General features: G+C 41.7%; 1 protein-coding gene and 1 non-coding gene across 3 annotated transcripts in view; one reads left to right on the top strand and one right to left on the bottom strand.

Moving 5' to 3' along the window:
* Positions 1-26,285, top strand: part of CHRDL1 (chordin like 1) — a 129,985-nt gene that overhangs the window by 65,958 nt on the left and 37,742 nt on the right. The window contains exons 5-6 of one of the 2 annotated variants that reach the window (XM_068962159.1): positions 15,188-15,330; positions 16,152-16,245. In XM_068962159.1, coding sequence (XP_068818260.1) covers positions 15,188-15,330; positions 16,152-16,245 — 237 coding nt within the window. Of the gene's footprint in view, positions 1-15,184; positions 15,331-16,151; positions 16,246-26,285 lie in introns of both variants that reach the window. The other variant, XM_068962160.1, reaches the window with a different exon arrangement.
* On the bottom strand, positions 14,875-14,946 carry TRNAQ-CUG (transfer RNA glutamine (anticodon CUG)). Its single transcript has one exon. It is a non-coding gene; the product is annotated as a tRNA-Gln (tRNA).

Here is a 26,285-nt window from a genome sequence, read left to right as displayed (position 1 = left end):
ATTTCACAGGGGGTGTTTTCTCTTGCCTTGCAGAGGTTGCACATGAAAGAAAGAAAGAAAAGATTCAGAAGATGCTATGTAGCTGGGTTGGAGAAACATTCAGCTAGGTCTCAGCTGAAGGCTGAATGACCAGAAGTGGCAGCCGGGCCTCAATTCAGTACTTTAGAGTATCCATGAGATGGCAAACATCCACAGCCTCAAAATATCTAACTACTCTATGTGGTGTAGGGCAGGACTTCCCAAAGGGTGTTCCTGGGATATTCATAGCTGTTAAACAGAAGAGAGGGCCTTGCCAGGTGGCTCAGTGGTAAAGAATCTACCTGCAAAGCAGGAGATGCAGGAGACACGGATTTAATCCTTGGATCAGGAAGATCCCCTGGAGGAGGGCATGGCAACCTGCTCCAGTATTCTTGCCTGGAGAATCCCATGGACAGAGGAGTCTGGCAGGCTACAGCCCATGGTGTCGGAAAGAGTCGGACAGGACTTAGCGACTCAAAAACAACAGATGAGAAAAAAGAGGTCTGGTGGCTCAGGAAAGTCAGTTGGAGAAAATGCTGGGTTCTAGTTAAATGGGTTTCTTTACTCTGGGATTTCTGAGATCATCTTTAACACACCGAGAAGGATATTGTGAGCAGACTGTGGATCTTTTCCCAACTGTATCTGAAGCACAGAATTTTGTTTTCACAGAGCATCTTGTGGACTAGTAGTGCTCTGCACAGCAGACTTGGGAAATGCTGGTGTCGGCAATACAAAGGAATGCTTGACCGCACTCCCCGCTGTCTCGACCAGATGCCTCACATTGTTTCTGTAAATGCTGCTTGAGGGTACTGACTAATTTGTCCATTTCAAAGGGTCATTGACCTTCAAAAAAAAAAAAAAAGCCTGGTTCCCAAAGGTTTAGAACTAACCAAGTAACAGTAAAACTCATTGTTAATTTATTTAGGGAGAAGAGGAAGACAGTGAGTGACACACGTTACCACAAAACCTGTCATTAACAATTAGGTGTCATGCAGAAGAGTTGATTTAACATTTTCATCTCAACTGCAAGTCCACTTATTACAGCACTGGATAATTTAAAAATTAAAAAGAAAAACATCATATCATTAGCAAAAGAAAAAGAAGAACCTATCAGATCCACTGCATACGGGGTTGTTTGTGTTGGGCTACACACCCAAGTTCAGATGAACATTTGATAATTAGTCCCTGAAAACAAAGGGATTTGTGTTTTATCTTCTTCCTCAGTTGTTTGACTATCTTAGCAGGCTTCTCTTGCTCTCAGGTTTTGTGGCTCTGTGTAAAATTAGGAAACCTAAGTTTGAATCCTGGCTTTGGCACTAAATAATGGTGTCCCCTTGAAGGCTCTAGGTCTCATTTCCATCTCTGAAGAGAGAAGGCCATTTCCAGTTTCCTCTTGGAGATGTACATGGGAAACCCGAGAAGGGTAATGAGATTGGAATGGTCCATGGGCTGAATAATGGAGCTGACGATAAAGCTGTTCAGTAAAGTGGAAGAAGACACTTTGACAGGAAAGAGCGTAGAAGTTCCAGTAACAGCCCTCAGCAAACAGATTCGATTATGGGACAATTTCACCAGTAACAGCCCTCAGCAAACAGTGTGCTAGCCTCTCAGAAAATGAGTGTGCCTAGCCCTGAGGTGAAACCCACAGGCTCCTTGCTTTGTATTAAAATGGGGGGGGGGGGTTCAGCTCCTTTGGGTCATGGAATGCTTGGAGTATCTAATGGTACCTACAGACCATTCTTCCTGAAGACAGCATGTACACTCAGATGCTCAAAACTCACTTCAGAATCATTCTCTATAGTCCTATTTATTTACCTCCAAGTCTCTTAAGACTTAAAAACCACCTCACCCCTGGAGGTATACCCTTACCACTTAACAAAATTAGTAATAGACCCTCAACATTCGAAGACATGTCACTATTTGGATGTTTGTCCCTTTGTTCCAGTGCTAGAGATAGACAGGTCAAGACAGAAGCCCTGCCTCCTTTGCATTTGGTCATCACTCAGCAAGCAGTCCACTGTTAGCAAGTGCTAGACTGTAGGGTACAGACAGGCAGACCAGTAGAGTTACTGCCAGAAATCAGAGTCTGTTTGACAGATGGTGAGGGCTGGGTAGGATTTGAAGAGGCAGAGGACCGTCAGTGGTGGTAGTTGGGTCTAGCATGAGTCAGGGAAGAGCTGGCAAGAAACACAGTGGGGGCCAGGACTGGCTGCTCTGAGGTAGAGTGTTCTTTAGCCAAGGGGAGGCATCTCCAAGATGTGCTTTATCACCCTGGCTAGGCCATGCCGTGATGCTGCTCCATATCCAGCTTTAGCTCCGAGTGCTTGCCCACAGGCAGGTGACCGACACAGTGAAGCTAGAACTCCTACCTGAGAGGCAGCAAATCACAAGCTGAGGGGTCTCTCCTGGGTTGGCAGAACTCTCACGGGGTGTTTAAGCTCTGGACACCAGACTGCTGGAGCAGACTCAGTTATTCATCTTTTTTTGCCTTCAGATGGACTGCCCTTGGTAACCTGGAGATAATCAGAATTAACTGTCCATGTTGCATGTAGCTTCTTTTCTCCCTAGTAAGTGTTAGTCGCTCAGTCATGCCCGACTCTTTGCGACCCCATGGACTGCAGCCCTCTGTCCATGAGATTTTCCAGGCAAGGATACTGGAGTGGGTTGCCATTTCCTTCTCCCGGGGATCTTCCCAATCCAGGAATCGAAGCCCGGTCTCCTGCACTGCAGGCAGATTCTTTACCAACTGAGCTACAAGGGAAGCCCTTTTCTCCCTAAGCCTTTTCAAAAAGTAGAATGTGTTTGCTTCTCCTCTGTTCCTGTGAAGTAGAAGCAAGTGAACCGACTAACCCCAACCAACACATACATATTCACGAATGCAGAAAGTTCTTTAGGAACTGAGGCCTAGAGATGCAAAGTGACAGTGGTCCCATCACACAGCCAGTCAGTGGCCCAACCCAGCCAAAAATACCTGTGCTCTTCTTCTTTCCCAGATGGAGTGCCCGGCCTGCCAGCACCCTGCTTGCCTCCCAGAGGCAGACTCACCTCTTGCACAAAACCTTTCCTCCAGCCCTCCTTCTCTGCATCTGTCTGACAAGACAGCATTTTCAGGCAGGGTCAGCTACTGACTGACAGGAGCTGAAACATGAATGGAAGTGGGATGAAAAACAGCCCACAGATGGGTTCCGGATGAAAAGGGGTATGGGCAGATGACTGTTTCCTCTCACTCAACACCTTCTTGGTTGGGACAGAGTGTTGTGTCTGTCTATATAGCTGCAGAGTGATCTGCTGAATCTGCTGCAGGAATTTCCTGGCCCGGGACCCCATGAGGATTGCCCTGGGGGTCGGAGTAGGGAGGCCACTAGTTGTGCTAAAGAGCCTCCTTAAAGATTCCAAATGGGAAAGCCCTCCTCGCATTGGCCCCCTGCTTTAGCTCAGCTGTCTGGCAGACTTACCGCATCTCCCAAGGCAGATAACCCATGGACAAGATGATAACTGGGGATCCACCCCCACGACCCCTTTGAGCTTCTCCCTTGGCTTTTTCATTTACTTTTGCTATTCTTGACCTGCCTCCCTGTCACCAGGATATACGGCACCTTCATTTTGTCCAGGCTTGCCCGGTGTTGATACTCAGCCTTTGTGTCTGCATTGTAGGAAGTTTCATCTTTTAGGGTTTGGGGAAAAAGATTTATCTGAGATATAATTCACATACTATTTATCCTTTTAAAGAGTACAGTTAAGTTGGTTTTAGTGTATTTGCAAGATATTGCAACCACTGCCACTCTCTAATTCCAGAATATTTTCATCATCCCCAAAAGGAAGTCCCATACCCGCTAGCAGTCAGCAGTCCATTTTCCCCTCCCCTCAGCTCCTGGCATGCACTGAGCTTCTTTCTGTCTCTGTGGATTTGCCTATTGTGGATACTTCATAAATATGAAATCATACAGTATGTGACCTTTTGTGTCTGGCTTCTTTTACTAAGCATAATGTTTTCAAGGTTCATCCGTTCTAACTGAAATATATGTCATTGTATGATACACCACATTTTGTTTATCAATTCGTCCATTAATGAACACTGGGCAATTTCCACCTTTTGACTATTGTGAATAATGCTGCTCTAAACATTCATGTACAGGGATCTGTTTGAATCCCTCCTTTCAGTTCTCTTCAGTTTATACCTAGAAGTGGGATTACTGGTTCATATGGTAACTCTAGGTTTAACTTTGGAGGAATTGCCAAGCTTTCTGGCACAGCAGCTGTACCACTTGACATTTTTACATTCCCACCAGTAGTACAAAATTTCCATTTTTCTCCACGCCATCACCAACAATTTATTATTCTCTTTTTTATTGTAACCATCCTGGAGGGTGCAAAGTGGTGTCTTGCTGTGGTCTTTGTTCTCCCCACCATTACCACCTTGCTCTTTATTGGTTGTTCCAATCTTCAGTATTCATTACCATGAACTTATTAAGCCTTTGGGAAGGTCAGGGCCCTACCCTAACTAGTGCTTGAAGTTGGGCCATATTGAGCATTCTGGCAAAGCAGAAAAGAAGAAGAAGAGAGGTTAGGGACACAGTGAACTTGCCACCTTTGGAAGCTCTACCGTAGCAGGAGCAGTCTGCTCTACTAGTCCTTTTTCTTTCCTCCAAAGAGACCTTTGAATGCAAAAGTATTAGTAATACTTGGACAAGGCTTCCCTGAAGAGATGAGACCAGAGCTGGGCCATGGAGAGTGGATAGAAGCAAAATGGATGAAGGTTGAAAGGGGAGAGGCATTCTGAACTGAAAAATATGAACTACTTTCCAAAGAACAGCTCAGTTACTGAACCAGAGCAGAGATGAAAATCAAACCAGTTAACAGTGGCTTTTGTTTAGCATGCAGCAGGAGGGGAGACTGGAAATGATGGCCCGAATGCAGGGGGAGAATCAGTTTCTTTTCCCTTCAGGACCACTAAATCACAGACACACTGCTGACACTTCTGACCCATAGACCCACCTCTCTGAAACCCTCAGAAAATCCAACACAGAGACTATGAGTTTGATAGATGGCTCTGGCCAGAACTCAGGTACTCAGCTAAAGAAGTCTCTCCTGGTGGGCTTCCCACTGAAATGGGGGGGAGGGGCAGATAGGGCAGATGGGTTGGTTGGAAGCTGAGGCATAGAAGGATTCTTGGTGAACATGATGACAGAAGTGGTTCTAGTCACCACTCAGAATCTGGCAATATTTGAGAAGTCCTACAGGGCAGTGAAAGACAGTCATCTTAGTTTGGGCTGCTGTAATAAAAATATCAGAGACTAATGGCTTAAACAACAAACGTTTATTTCTCACAGTTCAAGGGGCTGGAAAGTCAAGGTGCCAGCAAATCTGTTGAGAGATCACTTCGTGGTTCAGAGATAGTCATCTTCATCCTGTACTCTCATAGCTGAGAGCAGAGATCATCTTCCCATTGTCTCTTATAAGGGCACAGTCCCATTCATGAAGGCCCCAACTCTCACAGACTTCACCTCACATTGGGGATTAGGTTTCCAACATAGGGATTTGGTGAAAAGGACACAAACATTCAGTCTATAACAGGCACTGTAAGGACTACACAGCCCCAGATTGTTTCCATTACCAACCTGCTTTCTGCCTTCCAGAAACCGTATCATTGCAGATAATAGTAATATAACAATAACAGCATTCAATGAGCACCTGTATGCACCTGGTACTGTGCTGAGCACATTATGTGTCTTACCTCATTTCATCTTTACAACAACCTATGAGATGGGTATTATCAGCCCCATTTTATAGATAGGTGAACTGAGGCTCAAGAATGTTAAATGATTTGCTCAGCTATTAAGTGGTAACTAGTAGTGGAGGTGGAATTTGAGCAGTTTGGACACTGGACAGCTCTCAGAGGCTGTGTTTTCAGTGATTGCCCTCACACTGAGCCTTAAATTCTGGAATGTTTCACATTACTTGCCTTGTTCTCTATAGCTTCATTATAAATAAAGCAGCAAGGGCCTAAGGTACAATTTAATTATCTAGAAAAAGAATCTATTTTCAGGATTTCCCTGGCAGTCCAGGTAAGACTCTCTGCTTCCACTGCAGGGGGTATGGGTTCAATCCCTGGTGGGGCAACTAACATCTCGTATGCCACAGGGCCAAAAAATAAAATAAAATAACCTATTTCCTATTTTCCAGTGTTGTCTTCCATTGGCACTGTGGTATGAATTAGTCAAAAAGTGCTAACCTTCTCCTACCCCCAGCAAGGCCTCAATGTGATAGGACACAGAACAGTTAAGTTTTTATGGAGGAGGAGATTTGGGGGAAGATCTTAAAATCATAGTCCTCTGCCTAAGGACAACAGGTCTTGATAAGTCAACACTTTGAGCAGCCCAAGGCAAAAGAAGTGATAATGTTTGGAGTGCTGAAAGGAAGAAATCTAAATGGTAGGCTTTAGCTGATGGACCTGTTTGAAGCAATACCTTTGATTTCAGTGAGCCTCCCAAGGAAAAACTCACCTGCATGCCCATGGCCTCAGAGGGTAAGCAAGTTCCTTTTTAGAAGGGAGCTATAGACACCCACTATTTGGGATGCATTAATTGTGCAAGATGAGTCACGTCCCTGCTGTAGGCTCTGACCTAGCCTAATCAGGATGAGGGCCCGGCTGTTCTTCCCTCCACTACAGTGGTGCTCCGTGGAGGAGCACCGGAGATTTCCCATCAGCACCCTTATTTAAAACTATCTGTTTCAGAAAGCAATGCAATAGCCCCCCACTCTCCCCAAAGGGGCTAAAGCCATCTCATTGTAGTCACACTGGGAACATGGAGTCCTAGCTAAGGTCTGTCCCAGTAGTAGGAATTGAGTTGGGTTTCTATGACCAGGATTGATTTTCTGTGGTTGCTTCTTTTTTAATTTTTCCATACGTTCTCTTGGTTTATTTATTTTTAAAAAAAATTTTACTGGAGTATAGTTGCTTTACAGCTAGTTTGTACTGTACAGCAAAGTGAATCAGCCACGTGGTGTGCATATGCACTAGTGCGTGAGGACTAAGTTGCTTCAGTTGTGTCTGACTCTTTTCAACCTGAAGAACTGTGGCCTGCCAGGCTCCTCTGTCCATCGGATCCTCCAGCAAGAATACTGAAGTGGAATGCTATGCCCTCCTCCAGGGGATCTTCTTGACCCAGGAATCAAACCTGCATCTCCTGTGTCTCCTGCATTTCGGTGAATTCTTTAACACTGAGCCATGGGCGAAGTCTGTGTATGCGTATATCCCCTCTTTTTTGAATTTCCTTCCCATTTAGGTCACCACAGGGTATTGAGTAGAGTTCCCTGTGCTATACAGCAGGTTCTCGTCAGTTACCTGTTTTGTACATCATGACATATATATGTCAATCCCAATCTCCCAGTTCATCCCACTTCCCTTCTTACTTACCCTCCTGATATCCATCCATTTGTTCTCTATATTGGAAGGGACCCAAAATGGTCATCAAGTCTAGCCCCTGGCCTTGAATTAGAATTTTTTTAAGTATAAACTCTTCAAATTTAGTTTTTCAATGCAAAATACATTTGTATCACTTAAGAATGTAAATGCTTAGGTATATATGTGTATATATGATCATATGTATTTATGTTCATAGCTGTGCTGTGCTTAGTCACTCAGTTGTGTCTGACTCTTTGTGACCTCATGGACTAGAGCCTACCAGGCTCCTCTGTCCATGGGGATTTTCCAACCAGGAATACTGGAGTGGGCTGCCATGCCCTCCTCCAGGGAATCTTCCCAACCCAGGGATCAAACCCAAGTCTCCCCCATTGCAGGCAGATTCTTTACCATCTGAGACACCAGGGAAGCCCAAGCCAACTACTGAAGTGGGTTGCCTATCCCTTCTCCAGGGGACCTTCCCAACCCAGAAATCGAACCAGGATCTCCTGCATTGCAGGCGGATTCTTTACCAGCTGAGCTACCAGGGAGGTCCTTATGTTCATAGAGTATGTGTAAAAGTATTCAGTAAGATGTCTAATTCACTCCTGTCCCACAATCCATCCAGTTCTTACCCTTCCTCTCAAAACGTAGCCCCCCCTTATAACTTTTAGTATTTTCCTATGTATCCTTCCAGATTTTCTTTATGAAAATATAAGTAAGTGTGAATATAAACTCTTTCAAAAATATATTCTTTTTACATAAAACACAGTGTATTATCTGAATCATTTTTCACTTTGCAGTTTTTTTATTTAATAATCTATTTTTTGTATTAGCACATAGAAAGCTTATTCATCCTTTTATACAGCTGCATACTATTCATTGTATTAATCAGCCATCATGTATTTAACCAGATGTCTACTGATGAACACAGAAGTTGTTTCCAACCTTTTGCCATCACAAACGATGGCGCAATGAATAACTTAGATTTTTCACACGTGTGTGAGTATATCTGTAGTGTGAATTCTTAAAAGTAGGATTGCTCGGTGAAAAATACGTATATTTTAAAACTGAATGATATTGCTAAATAGCCTCCATAGTATTTGTATAAATTCTCCACAGCTTTACCAAGAGAGTTTATTAATCAAACTTTTGAGTTTTTGCAAACCTCATAATTTAGTGTAGTTTTTTTCCATTGATGTGTGACATATTTATTTCAGGTGTGCAACATAATGATTCAATATCTGTTTATATTTCAAAAATGATCAACTCAGTAAGTTTAGTTAACATCTATATATTTAAAATTTTATATATAAAATTTTTTTTCTTATTTTGAGGACTTTTAAGATTTATTCTCTTAGCAACCTTAAAATATACAGTTCAGTTCAGTTCAGTCACTCAGTCGTGTCCAACTCTTTGCTACCCCATGAACCACAGCATGCCAGGCCTCCCTGTCCATCACCAACTCACGGAGTCCACCCAAGCCCATGTCCATTGAGTCAGTGATGCCATCCAACCATCTCATCCTCTGTCGTCTCCTTCTCCTGCCCTCAATCTTTCCCAGCATCAGGATCTTTTCAAATGAGTCAGTTCTTCGCATCAGGTGGCCAAAGTATTGGAGTTTCAGCTTCAACATCAGTCCTTCCAGTGAACACCCAGGACTGATCTCCTTTAGGATGGACTGGTTGAATCTCCTTGCAGTCCAAGGGACTCTCAAGAGTCTTCTCCAACACCACAGTTCAAAAGCATCAACTCTTCGGTGCTCAACTTTCTTTATAGTCCAACTCTCATATCCATATATGACCACTGGAAAAACCATAGCCTTGACTAGACGGACCTTTGTTGACAAAGTAATACACTCTTATTAACTACACTCACCATGAGGTACATCCCATCCCCATCAATTTTGTGAACCTCCTTTACCCATTTCACCCATCCCCCTAACCCCCTGCCTTTGGCAACCACCAGTCTGTTCTCTGTATCTACAGGCTTGGGGTTTATTTTTCAGATTCCATGTATAAATGAGATCATATAGTATTTGTCTTTCTCTGTCTGGCTTATTTCATTTAGCATAATGTCCTCAAGGTCCATTTATGTTGTTGCCAATGGCAAGATTTCGTTCTTTTTTATGGCTGAATATAATTCCATTGTGTATGTGTGTGTGTGTATGTGTGCCTGTGTCTCAAGGGAATTAAAGGGACCATAACATTTCAAGCCCTTTACCTTCATCTCCATATTCCCCGCTCCACCACCACCTCCGAAATGGCCTGTGGATGTGCTGGAACTACACCACTAGAATGAGACAGAACCAGACTAGAAACACTGTCTTCAGAATCAGCCATCAAAAATAAAATAGGAACCAGAGTAACAATAGCAATGGCAAAAAAGGGGAGGGCTCAGAGTCGAGGAGATTAGCGATCATGGTTAGGAGCTCCGGAGAGGTTTGCATTTATTTCATAAACACTGAGAGCTGATTTATCTCCTGACTTACAAGAGGCCTTTCTGACTAGCCAAGCACTGGCCTGCTAAGGAAGTAGAAATTTGAGGGTGGGGAGAGTGGAGAAGAGAGCCACCAGCATGAAGACTTTGGGTTTCAAAGGATAGGAAGAGGGGCAGTGCCAAGAGGGGAGAGAATGGTATACCAGAGGACATGGGAAAGGACCACAGACTTCTTGGTAAAAATTACCAGTCACTCTGAAGGGGGGAAAAAAAATATGTCATCAGGTTATTCACACTAAGATATTACTGACAATGTGTATCCTCTCAGAGAAGTTTTGGGATTATAATACCTGACTGGCAATAGACAGGGCTTCCCAGGTGGCACTAGTCGTAAAGAACCTGTCTGCCAATGCAGGAGACATAAGAGATGTGAGTTTGATTCCTGGGTCAGGAAGATCCTCTGGATGAGGGCGTGGCAACCCAATCCAGTGTTCTTGACTGGAGAATCCCATGGAAAGAGGAGCCTCGCTGGCTACAGTCCTTGGGGTTGCAAAGAGTTGGATGTGACTGAAGTGACTTAGCACGCACACATGGCAATAGACAGTCACTTAATCCAAAAGAATGGACTTCTAATGATGGCATTATAGGCATCAGTGAAAGAAAAAGTGGTTAGAAACATTGAATATAAGGGGATGTTTTCAGAGCACCACAGAAGTCAGAGTTCTACTTACATAGATCATCCCTCTTTTTGCAACACAACTGTAATCAGATGGCTGAATGCTTGTCTGCATACTGGCAGTATCCTTCTTCCACTCCTCCCCAGAGTGCTGTGTGCAATTTAACTGGGAATGGGAGGCTAGAAGCCATGGAGCCTGGTCACTTCTGTTGGAGCATTCCCCTGAGGGGCCCTGAAGCCAGTCTTGCTTCAGACTGATTTTCTGCCAGTTTTTGGCCAGGAACACAGGATGCATTCTAAGGATAGCTGGGTAGAAGCCCAACCACCTTGGAAAATCTAAAAAGCTGGAATGTACAGTCCAAGGTGGTTGTTCTTGCCTTTGCAGTTCCTTGCATGCTGTGTTGGCCTTCAGAGATGCCAGGAGAGATTTGAGTTCCATATTCTTAGATAGAAAAGCTGAGGCCCAAAGAGGTAAAGTGACTTGTGCAAGGTTATGGGAAGTGGTGCCCAAGATTGGATTATGACTCAATGATCCTGCCACCCTCTAGATTTTAAAAAAATTCCTTTAGTAAAAATCAAATGTATCTTAAGGTTACAGCATGCTGATCCTATAGACATGTTGAAATGGTTACCACAGTTAAGCTAATGAACATCATCTCATTTATTTTTTGATGAGAGCATCTGAAATCTACTTTCTTAGCAAATTTTCAGTATACAATACAGTATTATTAATTATAGCCAACATGCTGTACTTTAGATGTCTGGACTTACTCATCCTACATACCTGCAATTTTGTACCCTGTGACCAGTATCTCCCCATTTCTCACACCTCCCTGCCCCTGGTAACCACCATTCTAATCTCTGCTTCTATTTATTTCTAAGATTTCACATATAAGTGAGATTATGTCATTTTTTTCTTTCTGTAACTGGCTTACTTAGTAGGATGTCCTCCAGGTTAAACCATGTTGTTGCAAATGGCAGGATCTCCTTTTTAAGGCTGAATAATATTCCGTTGTGTGTGTATGTATATCTATATCTATATACATGTATAGGAAATATGTGTGTATATATATATATGAGAAATATATATATATATAAGAAATATATATATATGCATGTATATATACAGGATATATATATATATATATATAGGAAATAAATATATGTTTATAGGAAATGGCAATGCACTCCAGTATTCTTGCCTGGAGAATCCCATGGACAGAAGAGCCTGGCAGACTACAGTCTATGGGGTTGCAAAGAGTTGGACATGACTGAAGTGACTTGCACACAGACACATGTATATGCACTATAATTTCTTTATCCGTTCATCCAAGGATATGGGGTATAGGATGGACACCCTTAGGCTGTCTCCCTATCTTGGCTATTATGAATAATGCTGCAATAAACCTGAAAGTGCAGATATCTCTTCCAGGGACTGATTTTGTTTCCTTTCTGCTCCCCAGTTTTAACACACATGGTGTGAAAAGAGTACAAATTCAAGGCACGAAAACTGTATTTCCTTGTTGACTCTTCTGTTAACAGCAGTGTGACATGGACCAAATCTTTTGAGGTATCAGTAGCCTCATTCTCATAATTCTCACTCCCCCATTCTGTTAGGGATATTAGAAGAATGAAATCATAAAACATGAGAAGTTGTTAAGATAAATTTTTTGTGTAAAACTAGCATTAAGCATCACCACAACTGGTTTCTTTTGTTTGATTCTATTTTGTCTTCCTCGTTTTTGCTTTCTCCCCATCTCCTGTTGAGTAGATTAATAGACTCCATGCGGGATTTCTCTGAAGACTGTTACAAGAAAGACTCTCAAAATCAAGGCTCGCTGGAAAACCTCACCCTACACAGTTGCCTCCTCATTGATTCCTCAGTAGAAGACACAGTTCAGAACTCAGCCCACATTCTCTTGAGGCAAAAAAAAAAAAAAAAATCCCAAACTTTTTTATTTCTTTCAGTATTCCAAATACTCACCAGCTTCTGTAAGTCATGGTGAATATTGTTTTATAGGTCACCCTAGTTTTCCTTCACCACAAAATACAGAGACTTGGTATTATTAGGGCCCAGGGGGCAAATGGCCTGCTCCTGTACTCTCTCCATTGGGTTTCACTCATGTATGCCAGCTGCAGCTGTCTGGTTGTGTGTGTACTTTGGGCAGGAATAGAGAGTCAGCCCAGGCCAAAAGGTATGAGTTAGACTCTCGCTCAGATTTAAAACTTTTTCTTTTGAAACAAAATGAAGGAACTTTCTTTGTATCCTGTAAGGGGTCTTTAATAAGTACTTAACCACAAAGGAGAGATTTACTCAGAAATTGAAGTTAGATCAACTTATATAGCAAAGTATAGAATTGAGTTAGTTACTCTAATCACTGAAGCCAAAGAAAGTGTGATGTTTTCTGGGTATTTGAGGCCATACATTCTACAGGGATAACACAGCTTTCATGTTCTGTGGTTTGAGTTTTAAATTAAATGGTCCTTTCCTTGTGACATGTTTGAAGTGATTGGCACCCTAGGAGGTAAGACTCTTGAATCAGTCAGGTCCTGGTGCTACCATTAACAAGTTGTATGACCTTGGGAGTCAATTCATTTCTTAAGCCTTAGTTGCCTCATCAGCAAAATGGGCATACTTTAATGTCTACGTCAGAATGTTCTTATTAATAACCAGTGATGTAAAGCCTAGCATATTATTTGGGGCTCGATAAATGGTAACTCTTATTTTATGATGATGATGGATATTATTACTAGTCCTTGTAATTTTTAACTACATTCTGAGAACAATTTTATTTTTTTTAAGTTATATTAAGGCATCATTTACGCCCCCCCCATTAAATTGACTCATTTTCATTATAGTTTTGAGTCATGGGAAAGAAAGGATGGTCTCTTAAAAAAACATTTTTATTGAATTATAATTTACTGTATTGTGTGTTTTTCAGGCATACAGAAAATTGATTCAGTTATACATATATTTTTTCAGGTTATTTTCCACTATAGGTTATTATAAGACACTGAACACAGTTCCTTGTATTATATAGTAAATCCTTGTTGCTTATTTACTTTATGTATATTAGTTGGTATCTATTAACCCCATACTCCTAATTTATCCCTTTCGCCTCTCCCTTTTCTCTTTGGTAACTGTAAGTTCATTTTATATGTCTATGAGTCTGTTTCTGTTTTGTATATAAATTCATTTATATTATTTTTTTAGATTTCATATATAAGTGATAGCATACAGTATTTGTTTTTCTCTCCCTGACTTACTTCAGTTAGTATAATCTCTAGGCCTACCCATGTTGCTGCAAATGGCAATATTTCATTCTTTTATTATGGATTAGTAATATTCCATTGCATATTGTGTTGGCCAAAAAGTTCTTTAAGTTAGTGAATACTTTGTTCGATGAAGTTCTTAGTAAAAATGAAAAATGTGTCTTTTATTTTTACTTTAACCCAAATGAAATTTTGGCTTACTCAGTACCACATCTTATTTATCTTATTTATATTGATGGACATTTATGTTACCTGCATGTCTTGGCTATTGTAAATAGTGCTGCTATGAATATTGGAGTACAATGTTCTTTTTGAATTATAGTTTTCTCTGGATATATGCCCAGGAGTGGGGTTGCTGGATCATATGACAACTCTGTTTTTAGTTTTTAAGGAACCTCCATACTGTTCTCCATAGTGAGTGTACCAATTTACATTTCCACCAACAGTGTAGGAGAGTCCCAGGATGGTCTAACTCTCCAAGCTTCCTTGTCAGGAAACACACAACTCTCCTTATTTCTCTTCCCCACTATCCCGCAGCAAGTACTTTTCAAGCTCTGCTTGTATCTATTGTTAATCTGTACACTGATGATTAGTTTAATCTGGGCACTTGTTCAAGAAAAGGGAACTTTTGCTGGTCCTTCAAAATCAGACAGGACTTCAGTAGATGGAAAAGAGGAGGAGGAAGGGGGCCATCTTGGTGGAGGCACTGAAAACAAGCAGACTCCAGAGGCTGGAACAAGCACATGCCAAGTGTAATAAAACATGGGAGACGGTAAAGTTACCAGGGTAGTTATAATACGTGGTTCCTCATCTGAAAAGACTCCCTCCCTCGAGATAAGTTAATACCTTCTTTATCTAAGACTGGTAGCTCCATCATGGCAGGAGCCTTGTCTTTCTTCGCTAATTTCTGCCTAGTCCTATCACAGTGTCTGGTACATAGTGAAGTTGCTTAGTCATGTCTGACTCTTTGCGACCCCATGGACTGTAGCCTACCAGGCTTCTCCGTCCAAGGGATTCTCCAGGCAAGAATACTGGAATGGGTTACCATTTCCTTCTCCAGGGGATCTTCCCGACCCAGGGATTGAACCTGGGTCTCCCGCATCAGAGGCAGACGCTTTAACCTCTGAGCCACCAGGGATGCCCACATAGTAGGTGCTCAATAAATGCCAAACAAGTGAAGGGTTGGATGGTTGGTCATGTTAGTTGTTATTCCTGTCTGGCTGCTTTAATATTATCGAAGTCATCAGCCCCTGAATCAGGGACTATTTTTAACTCCTTCTGTGTGGTACAGCCCCACCTGCTGTTTGTTTGGGGATTTGTGAAATTCTTTGCAATGATGCCAATACTTGGTGTGGTTTTTTTCCACCCCGTCCCAGAAGACTCCTTACCCCCAGCGAACAATAAAATGACCAGCAAGTCGTGTGAATACAACGGGACCACTTACCAACACGGTGAACTGTTTATGGCTGAAGGGCTCTTTCAGAACCGGCAACCCAACCAGTGCACCCAGTGCAGCTGCTCGGTAAGACTCTGTATTTCAATGTCCTCTACCCACATAAGAGCTCTTCCATACACATACCCTTAGTTTGAGCCTACACTGTAGGGTACTTGATTGAAAGAGGATGAAGCACATCTAAATCCTAAGCCTTCCTTATTTTCATCAACCCTGATAATCTCTGTTGAAAAGGTTGGACCCAGCCATATCCTTGTCTTAAAACTTTAGGACAAAGATGAGCTGATGATCTTGATCTGTACTTCTGTTCACAATCATTATACCACCAGAGCCTTCATCTGAAGAACCCAGTTATTTGATGCCTTGGAAGTGCTATGGGTGGAAAAGCCACTGGCACCATCTAGCAGTATCAGTCCAATTCACAAGAAAATGTGATGTCTCTTGGTTCCCATCTCTGAAATATTCTGTTAACGAGATAGTTCTTTGCCCTGCAAAGAAAAATATATCGAAAAATGCTTGATCATAATGATTCCTGTGACATTACTTGTCAAAAGAATTGTATACTTCATGAATAAGGTATACTGATTACACCACCATCTAATTGTGCAGTCCAGAGAATGTAATAGATAGAACCTGATACTTTATTCTATCTTAGACCAGCGTGCCTGATGAGGATCACCATCTCTTCTCTTAGTCTCTGGCATGGAGAAATAATAAATGGAAAAAAAAATAAATGCATCATAAAATTTAAGAAGTGCATAGGACTGACTGTGGAAGAGCAGGGGGAAAGGATATATTATGTTTGAACCCCTACTCATCCCAGGTACTGAGCTAAAGCCTTTACATGTACTTCAGCTCCTTCTGACCTTAATTCTGTTTCTCCCCAGCAGGAGGGCAATGTGTACTGTGGTCTCAAGACTTGCCCCAAGTTAACCTGTGCTTTCCCAGTCTCTGTTCCAGATTCCTGCTGCCGGGTGTGCAGAGGTAGGTATCCTGTATTCCAAGACCCCAGGTACTACCATCCTGAGTAGCAGGATTTAGAAGAGGGAAATACCTATCCAGTGTTCTAGCAAAAGGGAATTTTCTATGCTAGCCTTAAATTTTAAGAGTGCTTTCAATCACAAAAGGAAAAAAATAAAAGCATTACTTTTAAGGGTCACTGCCTGAAAGAAACTGCACTGCGGCACAGCAAGGGGAGAGGGGTGAGATTCATCTAGCTTGGCCCCTCCATTATTGTATTGTAAAACATAGGGCTTTTCCATACACAGCCTTAACAGGAAGACTTGGCCTCCCAAAGCACTGATGTGACCATTTTGAAGATTATGCTGGGCAAAGGTAGGGGTATTTTTTAAATCCCACAGTAAAATGCTGACAAACTCAATAACAGCAAAATGGAAGGCATCATCTTCTCAAATTATATTCAAACTGGAATTGTCATCTTCTCCAAGCCAGTTTTTTCTTCTTTGAGTTTCATTTCTTTAATGATGGTGCTCTTTTTATTCTTTAGGTTTCCAAGATCAAACAGCATTACCTTTGATTTCTCCTTTATTACCCCTTCTCAGATTACCAAATCTATCAGCAGTCCTTTATATCCCCCCTTTTCCCACTTTCCCTCCTGATTTTGTCTTCTTCCCTTCCATCCAGTTAACATGCTCATTGAACATCTACTATATGCTCGGCACTGTGCTAGAAGCTGGATACATAATGGTAAACATAGTAGTCATACAGGGCGCTGTTAGACTGTATGGCATCTTCATGTGAATTACAGAAAGGATCACCTTACTTAAGATACTTGACTTGCTATTTGCCAGAAAATCCTTGTGAATATACCTCCTTAGCGGAGGCACCCTTATTCAGGACACAACCTATATAACCATATGTGGCATACATAGCAGCCAGGGTATGTTCTTTGCCCTTGTGGAACCCACATTTTACCAGAGAAGACAATAAACAAACAAGCAAACAAATATCTAAATATAAACAATGTATGTACTGTAAAGTAAATAAACAAGGGTTTGAGATAGAAAAGAAGAGGTGAAGGCATTTAGTTGAGTTGTTGGAAAGGCTTCTCTGAGATGACATTTAAGCTCAGCCTTGAAAGATGAAAAGGAGTCATCCATGCAAAGGTCCTGGGGGAAGAGTATACCAAGCAGAAAGAAAAGAAAGTTCAAAGGACCAGGCAAGGAAGAGCTTAGAGCATTCAAGGAGCTTGGGACCAGTGTGGCAGGAATATAGTGATTGTGGTCATAACTGACATTTGGTGAGACCGGAGAGGTGAACAGGAGTCAGATGACGCAGGACCTTCAAGGCCATGGTAACAAGTTTGGATTTCCATTTTTAAGTGCATTGGAAAGCCACTAGAAGGTTGTGCAGGAGATGTGATGTGATACAGTTGATGTCTTACAAGATCTCACTGGTTATTGTGTCCAGACTAGATGGCGGGAAGAAAGAAGACAAGTAGAGAGACCAAGAGGATGGATGTAGCAGTCTCTCTGGCATGAGAAGCCAAGATTCAGGGCAGGGGACACAGCATAGAGTAGTGGTTCAGACTGGGGTCTTCTGGAGCCAGGCTGCCTTGATTCTAATCCCAGTCCTGCTACTTTCAAGCTGGGTGATCATGAGCACCAACCTCCAAACTGTTGTTAAGTTTAAATGAGATAATGCAGGAAAAGGACCTAGGACACTGTCTTCCATAAAGTGAGGACTCAATAATGAATAATGAACAAATTTGAAATACAGCAAGTGCTGAGTCCTCAGATTTAACTAACCATGGTCTGAACATATTGGAGAAAAAATAAATCCAGAAAGTTCCAAAAAGCAAAACTTGAATTTGCTGTGGGCTGCCAACCATTCACATGGCATTTACATTGTATTACCAACTTCTAATACTTAGGTATTATAAGTAATCTAGATATATATATATATATATATATATATGCAAATACAATGCCACTTTATATAAGAGACTTGAGCATCCTTGCATTTTGGTATCTGCAAGGGTCCTTTGGAACGAATGTCCTGAGGATACCAAAGATGACTGTATATTTAGAACACTGGTTCTTGGCTGTGGGTACATGTTGGAATTACCTTGGTAAGGGGAAAGCGGGGTGAAGGAGGTGATTCCAATGTGCAGCCAAGGTTGAGAGCCTCTGAAATAGAGGGAAAATATGATAGGATTTGCTAGTAGCAAATGGGTGGTTGACTCCCATACGTTGAAAGTGAAAAGTCACTCAGTCATGTCTGACTCTTTGCAACCCCATGGACTATACAGTCCATGGAATTCTCCAGCCCAGAATATTGGAGTGGGTAACCTTTCCCTTCTCCATGGGATCTGTCCAAACCAGGGATCGAACCCAGGTCTCCTGCATTGCGGGTGGATTCTTTACCAGCTGAGCCACCAGGGTAGCCCAAGAATACTGGAGTGGGTAGCCTATCCCTTCTCCAGTGTATCTTCCCAACCCAGGAATTGAACCGGGGTCTCCTGCATTGCAAGAAGATTCTTTACCAGCTGAACTATCAGTAAGCCTTCCCATACATTACTGCCAGCTTAATCTTCCAAAGAGAGAGCCTTAACTATGTTACACCCCTACTCAGAAATCTTTATGCTGACACGCATTATACTTACTCAATGCCAGTCACAGTTCTATGCATTTTACAGATAAGAACTCATTTAATCATGACAACCCCAGGCGGAGGGAGGTTATGATTATTAACCTCAATTTACAGATGATGAAACTGAGGCAGAAAAAGGCTAAGATCCTTGTTCAAGGTTATGTAGCTAGTGAGTCAAAGAGCTAAGATCTGAACCGTGGAAGTCTGGCTCTGGACTCTAGGCTCCTAACCACCCTACTCTGCCACTGAAAGGAATGGCTCCCTGGTGCCTGCAGAATGTGTCCACCCCTGACTCTGACAGTGAAGGTCTTCTGAGTTACCTTTATAGGTCCACGTGCTTGCATTCTTGCACCTCAGGTTCTTCCCACATTGTTCTTGTGTTCTCTCACTTTTGTGCCTTTGCTCTCTCCTCAGCCCCTCAATATCTTTTGAACTTCAGTGTGCTTAGAATTACTGGAGAAATTGTTGAATTTCACCTCCCTGGACCACAACCACAGAGATTCTGTTTTGGTGGCCTTGGGGAGGGGCCCTGGGATGTGCTTTTAAACTGGCCTCATCATCTATTCTGATGCAGGTGGTCCATAGACTTTCGCTTTGAGAAACCATCCCTACAACAATTGTAGATGACTGAGGGTGGCCTGAAATGGTGGTTTTACATCTGAATTTGGCGCACTTAAATTGAACATCTTAAAAGTTTGAAACCTTAGTAAAACCAATAGAAGAGTAACCAATGTCAGTCTCTGATTGGTCAGAGCATCTAAACCCAGCCATATGGTAAGCCAGTTTGGGGTGAATGAGCAAGCAGCCATTTCACAATAAGGCTGGGAAGAAAAGGTGACAAAATGGCTTCCTTAGTTATATCTGTACAACATGTACAGTAAGACTTGAAAGGAGAGAATATTGCCTATCTCTAGAAAATCCTTTCCCTCGGATTTCACCTGTGAAAATCCTGCCTTCTCCTGAAGCCCTAGCTCAAATGCAGCCTCCTCAGATGCTAGCATAGGTAGTCCCCAGGTCACATTTGTCTTTTTTGTTTGTTTTGTTCTGTTTAATTTTTTATTTTATATTGGGGTAGAGTTGATTAAGTGGTGTGTTAGTTTCAGGTATACAGCAAAGACATTAAGTTATACATGTATCTATTCTTTTTCAAATTCTTTTCCCATTTAGGTCATTATGGAGTGTTGAGCAGAGTTCCCTGTGCTATGCAGTAGTCCTTTCGGTTATCCATTTTAAATATAGCAGTGTGTACCTATCAGTTGAAAACTTCTAATCTATTCATTCTCCCATCCTCCCCCCCCCAGTAACCATAAGTTTGTTCTCTGAGTTTGTTTCTGTTTTGTAAATAGTTCATTTGTATCATTTTTTTAGATTATGCATATAAGTGACATCATTTTTGTCTTTCTCTGTCTGACTTACTTCCCTCATAGATGATAATATCTAGGTCCATCCATGTTGCTGGCAACAGCATTATTTCATTCTTTTTTATGACTAATATTCCATTGTATATATGTCCCACATCTTCTTTATCCATTCCTCGATTGATGGATATTTGTATTGCTTCCATGTCTTGGCTCTTATAAACAGTACTGCTATGAACATTGGGGTGCATATATCTTTTGCAAATAGAGTTTTTCTCTTTTCTGGATATATACCCAGGAGTGGGATTGCTAGATCATATAACTCTATTTCTGGTTTTTTAAGGAAGCTTCGTACTGTTCTCTCCAGTGGCTGTACCAGTTTACATTCCCACCAACAGTGTAGGGCCATTCCCTTTTCTTGCCACGCTCTCCAACATTTATTAGACCTTTTTGATGATGGCCATTTTGACACATGTGAGTTGATACTTCACTGTGGTTTTGATTTGGATAAATACTAGTGGGAGGGTCTTTCTCTCTTCTTTGCCTTCCCACCTTCATTCCAGTTTCTCCACCCCTAAATCCTGCTTCTCCTTCAGAGGCTGGCTCAAACACTACCTCCTCCATGATTTTTTTTTTTATAATCCTATAAATTAGGACTAAACTCCCTCTACTCTAGGACTTTTCAGGACCTCACCTGTGCTTCTCCAGTGGCGTTTATAACCGAAGAGTTGACTCATTGGAAAAGACTCTGATGCTGGGAGGGATTGGGGGCAGGAGGAGAAGGGGACGACAGAGGATGAGATGGCTGGATGGCATCACGGACTCGATGGACGTGAGTCTGAGTGAACTCCGGGAGATGGTGATGGACAGGGAGGCCTGGTGTGCTGCGATTCGTGGGGTCGCAAAGAGTCGGACACGACTGAGCGACTGAACTGAACTGAACCTTTTGTCTTTTATTATATGTGCCCATGTCTTATCATTCCTACCAATATGTGTTCTTCAAGGCAGTAACTATTTTGGGCTCATCTTTCTTACCCCACTGTGCTAAGCACAGAGTAGGTGTTGTTTGAATGAACACACACTGGCATGGAAATATTTCTAGAAAGTTAATCATGGTTGGAATTAGATGCTACTAAAATAAGATGTTGGTCTTCCCTGGTGACTCAGTGATAAAGAATCTTGTCTGTTGATGAAGGAGATGCAGGTTCAATCCCTGGGTTGGGAAGATTCCCTGGAAAAGGAAATGGCAACCCACTCCACTATTCTTCCCTGAGAAATCCCCTAGACAGAGGAGCCTGGTGGGCTACAGTCCATGGGGTCGCAAAGAATCAGACATGACTTAGCAACTAAACAACAACAACAAAAATAGGATATTGCTTTTGTTTTTTCTTCCTCTGAATTACTGACTGACTGTGGTGATGGTACTGGCTTTACATTCATTCATGGTCAATAGGAAATTAGCTGATCCCTCATATTGTTTTTTATTCCCTACCTTACTTTAGCACACTATAACTAATATTTCTTTTAGAAAGAAATGACCTTGTTCTTAGTATCCATACAGGCTCATCTTTTTTTACTATGCTCTTTGCACCAGCCTTTACAGGTCAGCATGAATTTAGTTGCATCCTAATTTAATGTATGCTTCAATAAGGCGCTGGATCTTTCCATACCTGTTTCTCACAGTGTGTGTGCTGTCCCTCAGTACAGCTATGAACTTTAAGCCAGGAAAGACTCTTTTGTTCCTTACCTCCTTTCCCATCTTCGTCCCAGCTTGAGTCCACTCCAAAGAGAGAGAATCCATTTTTTAAAAATTGAAGTATAGTTTATTTACAGTATTGTGTTAGTTTCAGATGAACAATAAAATGATCTAGTTAATTATATATATATATGTGTGTGTATGCAATTTTCAGATTATTTTCCATCATAGGTTGTTATTAAAGATGCTGAATATAGTTTCCTATGCTATGTAGTAAACTCTTGTTTCTTATCTACTCTATGTATACTAGTTTGTATCTGTTAATCCCATAGTCTTAATTTATTCCTTCCCTACCTTTTTCCCCTTTGGTAACTATAAGTTTGTTTTCTGTTTTTGTGTCTGTTTCTGTTTTGTATATAGATTCATTTGTATTTTTAGGTTCCATGTATAAGTAATACCTCATAAAATTTGTTTTTGTTGGACTTACTTCACTTAGTATGATAATCTCTAGGTCCATCCACATTGCTGCAAATGGCAATATTTTATTCTTTCTTATGGTTGAGTAATATTCTATTATATATATGTATATATACATATATATGTGTATATATATCACATATTCTTAAACCAATCATCTGTCAATGGGCACTTGGGTTGCTTCCATGTCTTGGCTATTATAAATAGTGCTGCTGTGTACTTTGGGGTGTATGCATCTTTTCCAATTAGAGTTTTTCTCTTTTCTGGATATATGCCTGGGAATGGAATTTCTGGATCATATGGCAGCTCTACTTTTAGATTGTTTAAGGAACCTCCCTACTATTTTCCATGTTGGCTGTACAATTTGCATTTCCATCCATAGTACACAAGGGTTCCCTTTTCTGCACACCCAAGAGAGTCCATTTTTAGCAGAGGTGTACACGTGGTTACTAATATAACCAGCTAATTGCTATAATCCAGTTGTTAGGTTAAGGTGATTTTGTTTGGGGAAACTAATGTGAAATCTAAACTGAAGAACAATTGATAAAGGAAAGTGCAAAAAGATGTATTATTGCATCCAAGAGGCAATAGAGTGAAATACAGATAGGCTCTGAAGCCAGAGGACATAGTTTTGACCTGGCAGAGCTACAGTCAACTAGTAATTTTATCTTGGGCAAGACACAACCATTCAGGACCTCGAATCTCTCAGCTGTGTAAATGTTATTATAATATCTACAACCAACAGAAAGGTCGTAAAAATTAACTGAGATGACAGAAGGCTAAGAGAAAGTCCAGCAAAGAGTTATTGCTTAATAAGTGAAGTGTGAGTGCATTAGGACTATATTTATTACCCTGGGATTAAGTAGAATTGCACCTTAGCTATCTCCGATAGTCTTGCCTTTTATTTTCTTAATTTACATATACAGAAGTTTATTTCTAGTCCTTCTTATGGCAACAGATCCTGGGGTTAACTATCTTCTCAATGGTTTTCTTGTCATGATTAAAATTTCTTTTCTTTTTGTTATGTCCTCAGAAGCAACAGATAAAAGCTAGTTGTTACTGATCGTGTATTGCCCCTTCACACACAATTCATGAAGTTCTCTCTTTGCCATCTCTTCTCCAGCCTCAATAAACCATTCTCTTTCATCTTGCCCTCTCAAGACTAAATCTTACACTTTCATAAAATAGATGCTTTTTTCTCTGTCTTTAATGTCTTTACATCTTTCAGTTGTATATAATGTGATTGAATCTCCTTTGAAGTTCTAATTTTTGAAGCACCTAGTTATTTTTTTTCTGTTGAAATGATGTTTTTACAAAGGTATACCTTGTGTAAGCATATTACTCATTCAGCAGGGAACCCAGACACATTTCTCTTCTATGCTGGCTGCCCTAATTGCAGGCAAAATACTGCAGAAGAAATAACCTTTTGAGCGCTGAACTTGCAAGCCTTAATATAAAAGACCCCATTGAAATAGTCTCTACACTGTCACCAAACACTAATGTGTGCCTTTCTTCCTGGGTCAGACAGCAATCTTAGCCATGAATTGAATCTCAACCCCAGTCTCAGTTGTTTAGACTTGTCTTTGAGGCTAGGACGGTCAGGAGAGTATTGGCAGGGTGTGTCATTGCTGGCACTTCAGCAAACCTCATCTAGACTGGAAGCGTAGTGCACACAGCCACTGGAACTGTATGGAAAACTTTATCAGCAGAAAAAAAAAAACAAACCTCTTCAGAGATTGTACTATGGCCACATTCTGGGCAGGCAGGCCTTAAACCCAAACCCAGTCCCAGCTTCTTTCCACCATTTATCATTTCTGCTTCCTGTCTTCTGCCTGTCTTGCCAAAGCAAAGGGGAAGGCTATGTTCTTGGATGTTAAGGGAGACATATTTGGGGTAAGCTATCAGCATTTTGAGAGCCAAGCCTACATTTGGTAGATGGTGTACATACATAGCACTTGCATGCATGCATGCTAAGTCCCTTCAGTCATGTCTGACTCTATGTGACCCTATGGACTGTAGCCCACCAGGCTTCTCTGTTCATGGGATTCTCTAGGCAAGAATACCGGAGTGGATTGCTGTGCCCTTCTCCAACGGGATCTTCCAGACCCAGGGATCAAACCCACGTCTCATGTCTCCTGCACTGGCAGGCAGGCTCTTTACCACTAGCACCACTTGGGAAGGCCCTTTCTAGGCTTAGAGTAGCCCAAGTATAAATATCTACCTTCTTTCATTCAACAAACATTTGTTTTGCAACCACTAAGTACCTGGCACTGTGTGGGTACTGGAGATACCATGGTGAACAAAACAGGCATGGAACCAGCCCTCGTAGAATTTAATGAGGAAGATAGACATATATCAGATATTGAGACAAATAAATATGAAATCATAATCATGCCACATGCTATGAAGGAAAGGTGTTATAAAAACCAATAATTGACAGAGGCTGATCTATTCAGGGAGGTGAAGGAAGACTCAAGACCATCTCTCTGGCCTCAACTCACACCATATTCCTCTTCGCTCTCTGTACCCCCAGGGTTTGGGAGAATTGACTCAAAAGTTCTGGGTATAACTGGCGGCAGTCCTGTCCTCCTAGAATCCATGACTTCTGATCCCACCATGAAACCAGCCACCCTATTTACCCTATTTTATAGAAGTATCTATACTGTCCGTCTTGCATTGTACCTACTGCATATACTCAAGTTCAGACTTCACTTCTTAAGGAACTACTTGATCATGTTGTTCCATGTTTACCATTTCTTACCATATTATCTAATCTGAGTTCAGCAGCTTATCTTTAAAGGTCCTCTATCAAACAGTTGGACTCTTCCTTAACTCACTGCTGCTGCTGCTGCTGCTAAGTCACTTCAGTCGTGTCCAACTCTGTGCGACCCCATAGACGGCAGCCCACCAGGCTCCCCCGTCCCAGGGATTCTCCAGGCAAGAACACTGGAGTGGGTTGCTATTTCCTTCTCCAATGCATGAAAGTGAAAAGTGAAAGGGAAGTCGCTCAGTAGTGTCTGACTCTTAGCGACCCCATGGACTGCAGCCCACCAGGCTCCTCCGTCCTTGGGACTTTCCAGGCAAGAGTACTGGAGTGGGTCGCCAGTGCCTTCTCCTACCCATCCTTATTTCTCCAACACCAACACACACACTTTCTCCTCTAGACTGGCACTTCTCTTTTTATAATATGCCATGTCCTCCCCACCTTCAGCCCTGTTATATGCCTCTCTTTTTTATATGCAATATTATATTTGTTTCTAAGTGTTCAATATTCATATACATTATGCATTGATCACCAAAACAGTAACCATCTATCACCATGCAAAGTTATTACAATATTATTGACTGTATTCCCTATGCGGTACATTATATCTCTGTGACTTATTCTGTAACTGAAAGCTTGTACCCCTTCATTCCCTTTGCCTATTTCACTCATACCCCACCAGGAAGACCCTTGCCTAATGAGACTGATCCAAAAAATATTGCTAAGACTAATGTCAAACATGCTGCCTATGTTTTCTTCTACAAGTTTTATGGTATCAGGTCTTATATTTAAGTATTTAACACATTTTGAGTTTAATGCTGTGGGTACACTGGTGTGTAGGGCAGGCCCCAGGCATGGCTGGTTGTGGGACCTGGTGGCTCACGACTGCTATGGGTACACTGGTAGATTGGGCAGTCCCCAGTGGTAATAGGCTAGAGGGAGGATTCCAGAATGGTGCCTACCAGTGCCAGTGTCAGCATAGTAGAGTGAGTTTACAAAAATGGCTGCCACCAGCATCTGTGTTCCCAGTGGAGTCCCAGTTGCCTCCTGCCTCTCTGCTACTCTCAGAGTGGATGAGTTTTTGAACACACCTTCAGCCCTCCAGCTCTCCTGAATG

The sequence above is a fragment of the Capricornis sumatraensis genome, chromosome X (genome assembly GCF_032405125.1).
Source record: "Capricornis sumatraensis isolate serow.1 chromosome X, serow.2, whole genome shotgun sequence".
Classification (NCBI taxonomy): domain Eukaryota; kingdom Metazoa; phylum Chordata; class Mammalia; order Artiodactyla; family Bovidae; genus Capricornis; species Capricornis sumatraensis.
The sequence above is the reverse complement of the archived record's forward strand: the minus strand, read 5'-3'. Positions and strand labels throughout refer to the sequence as shown.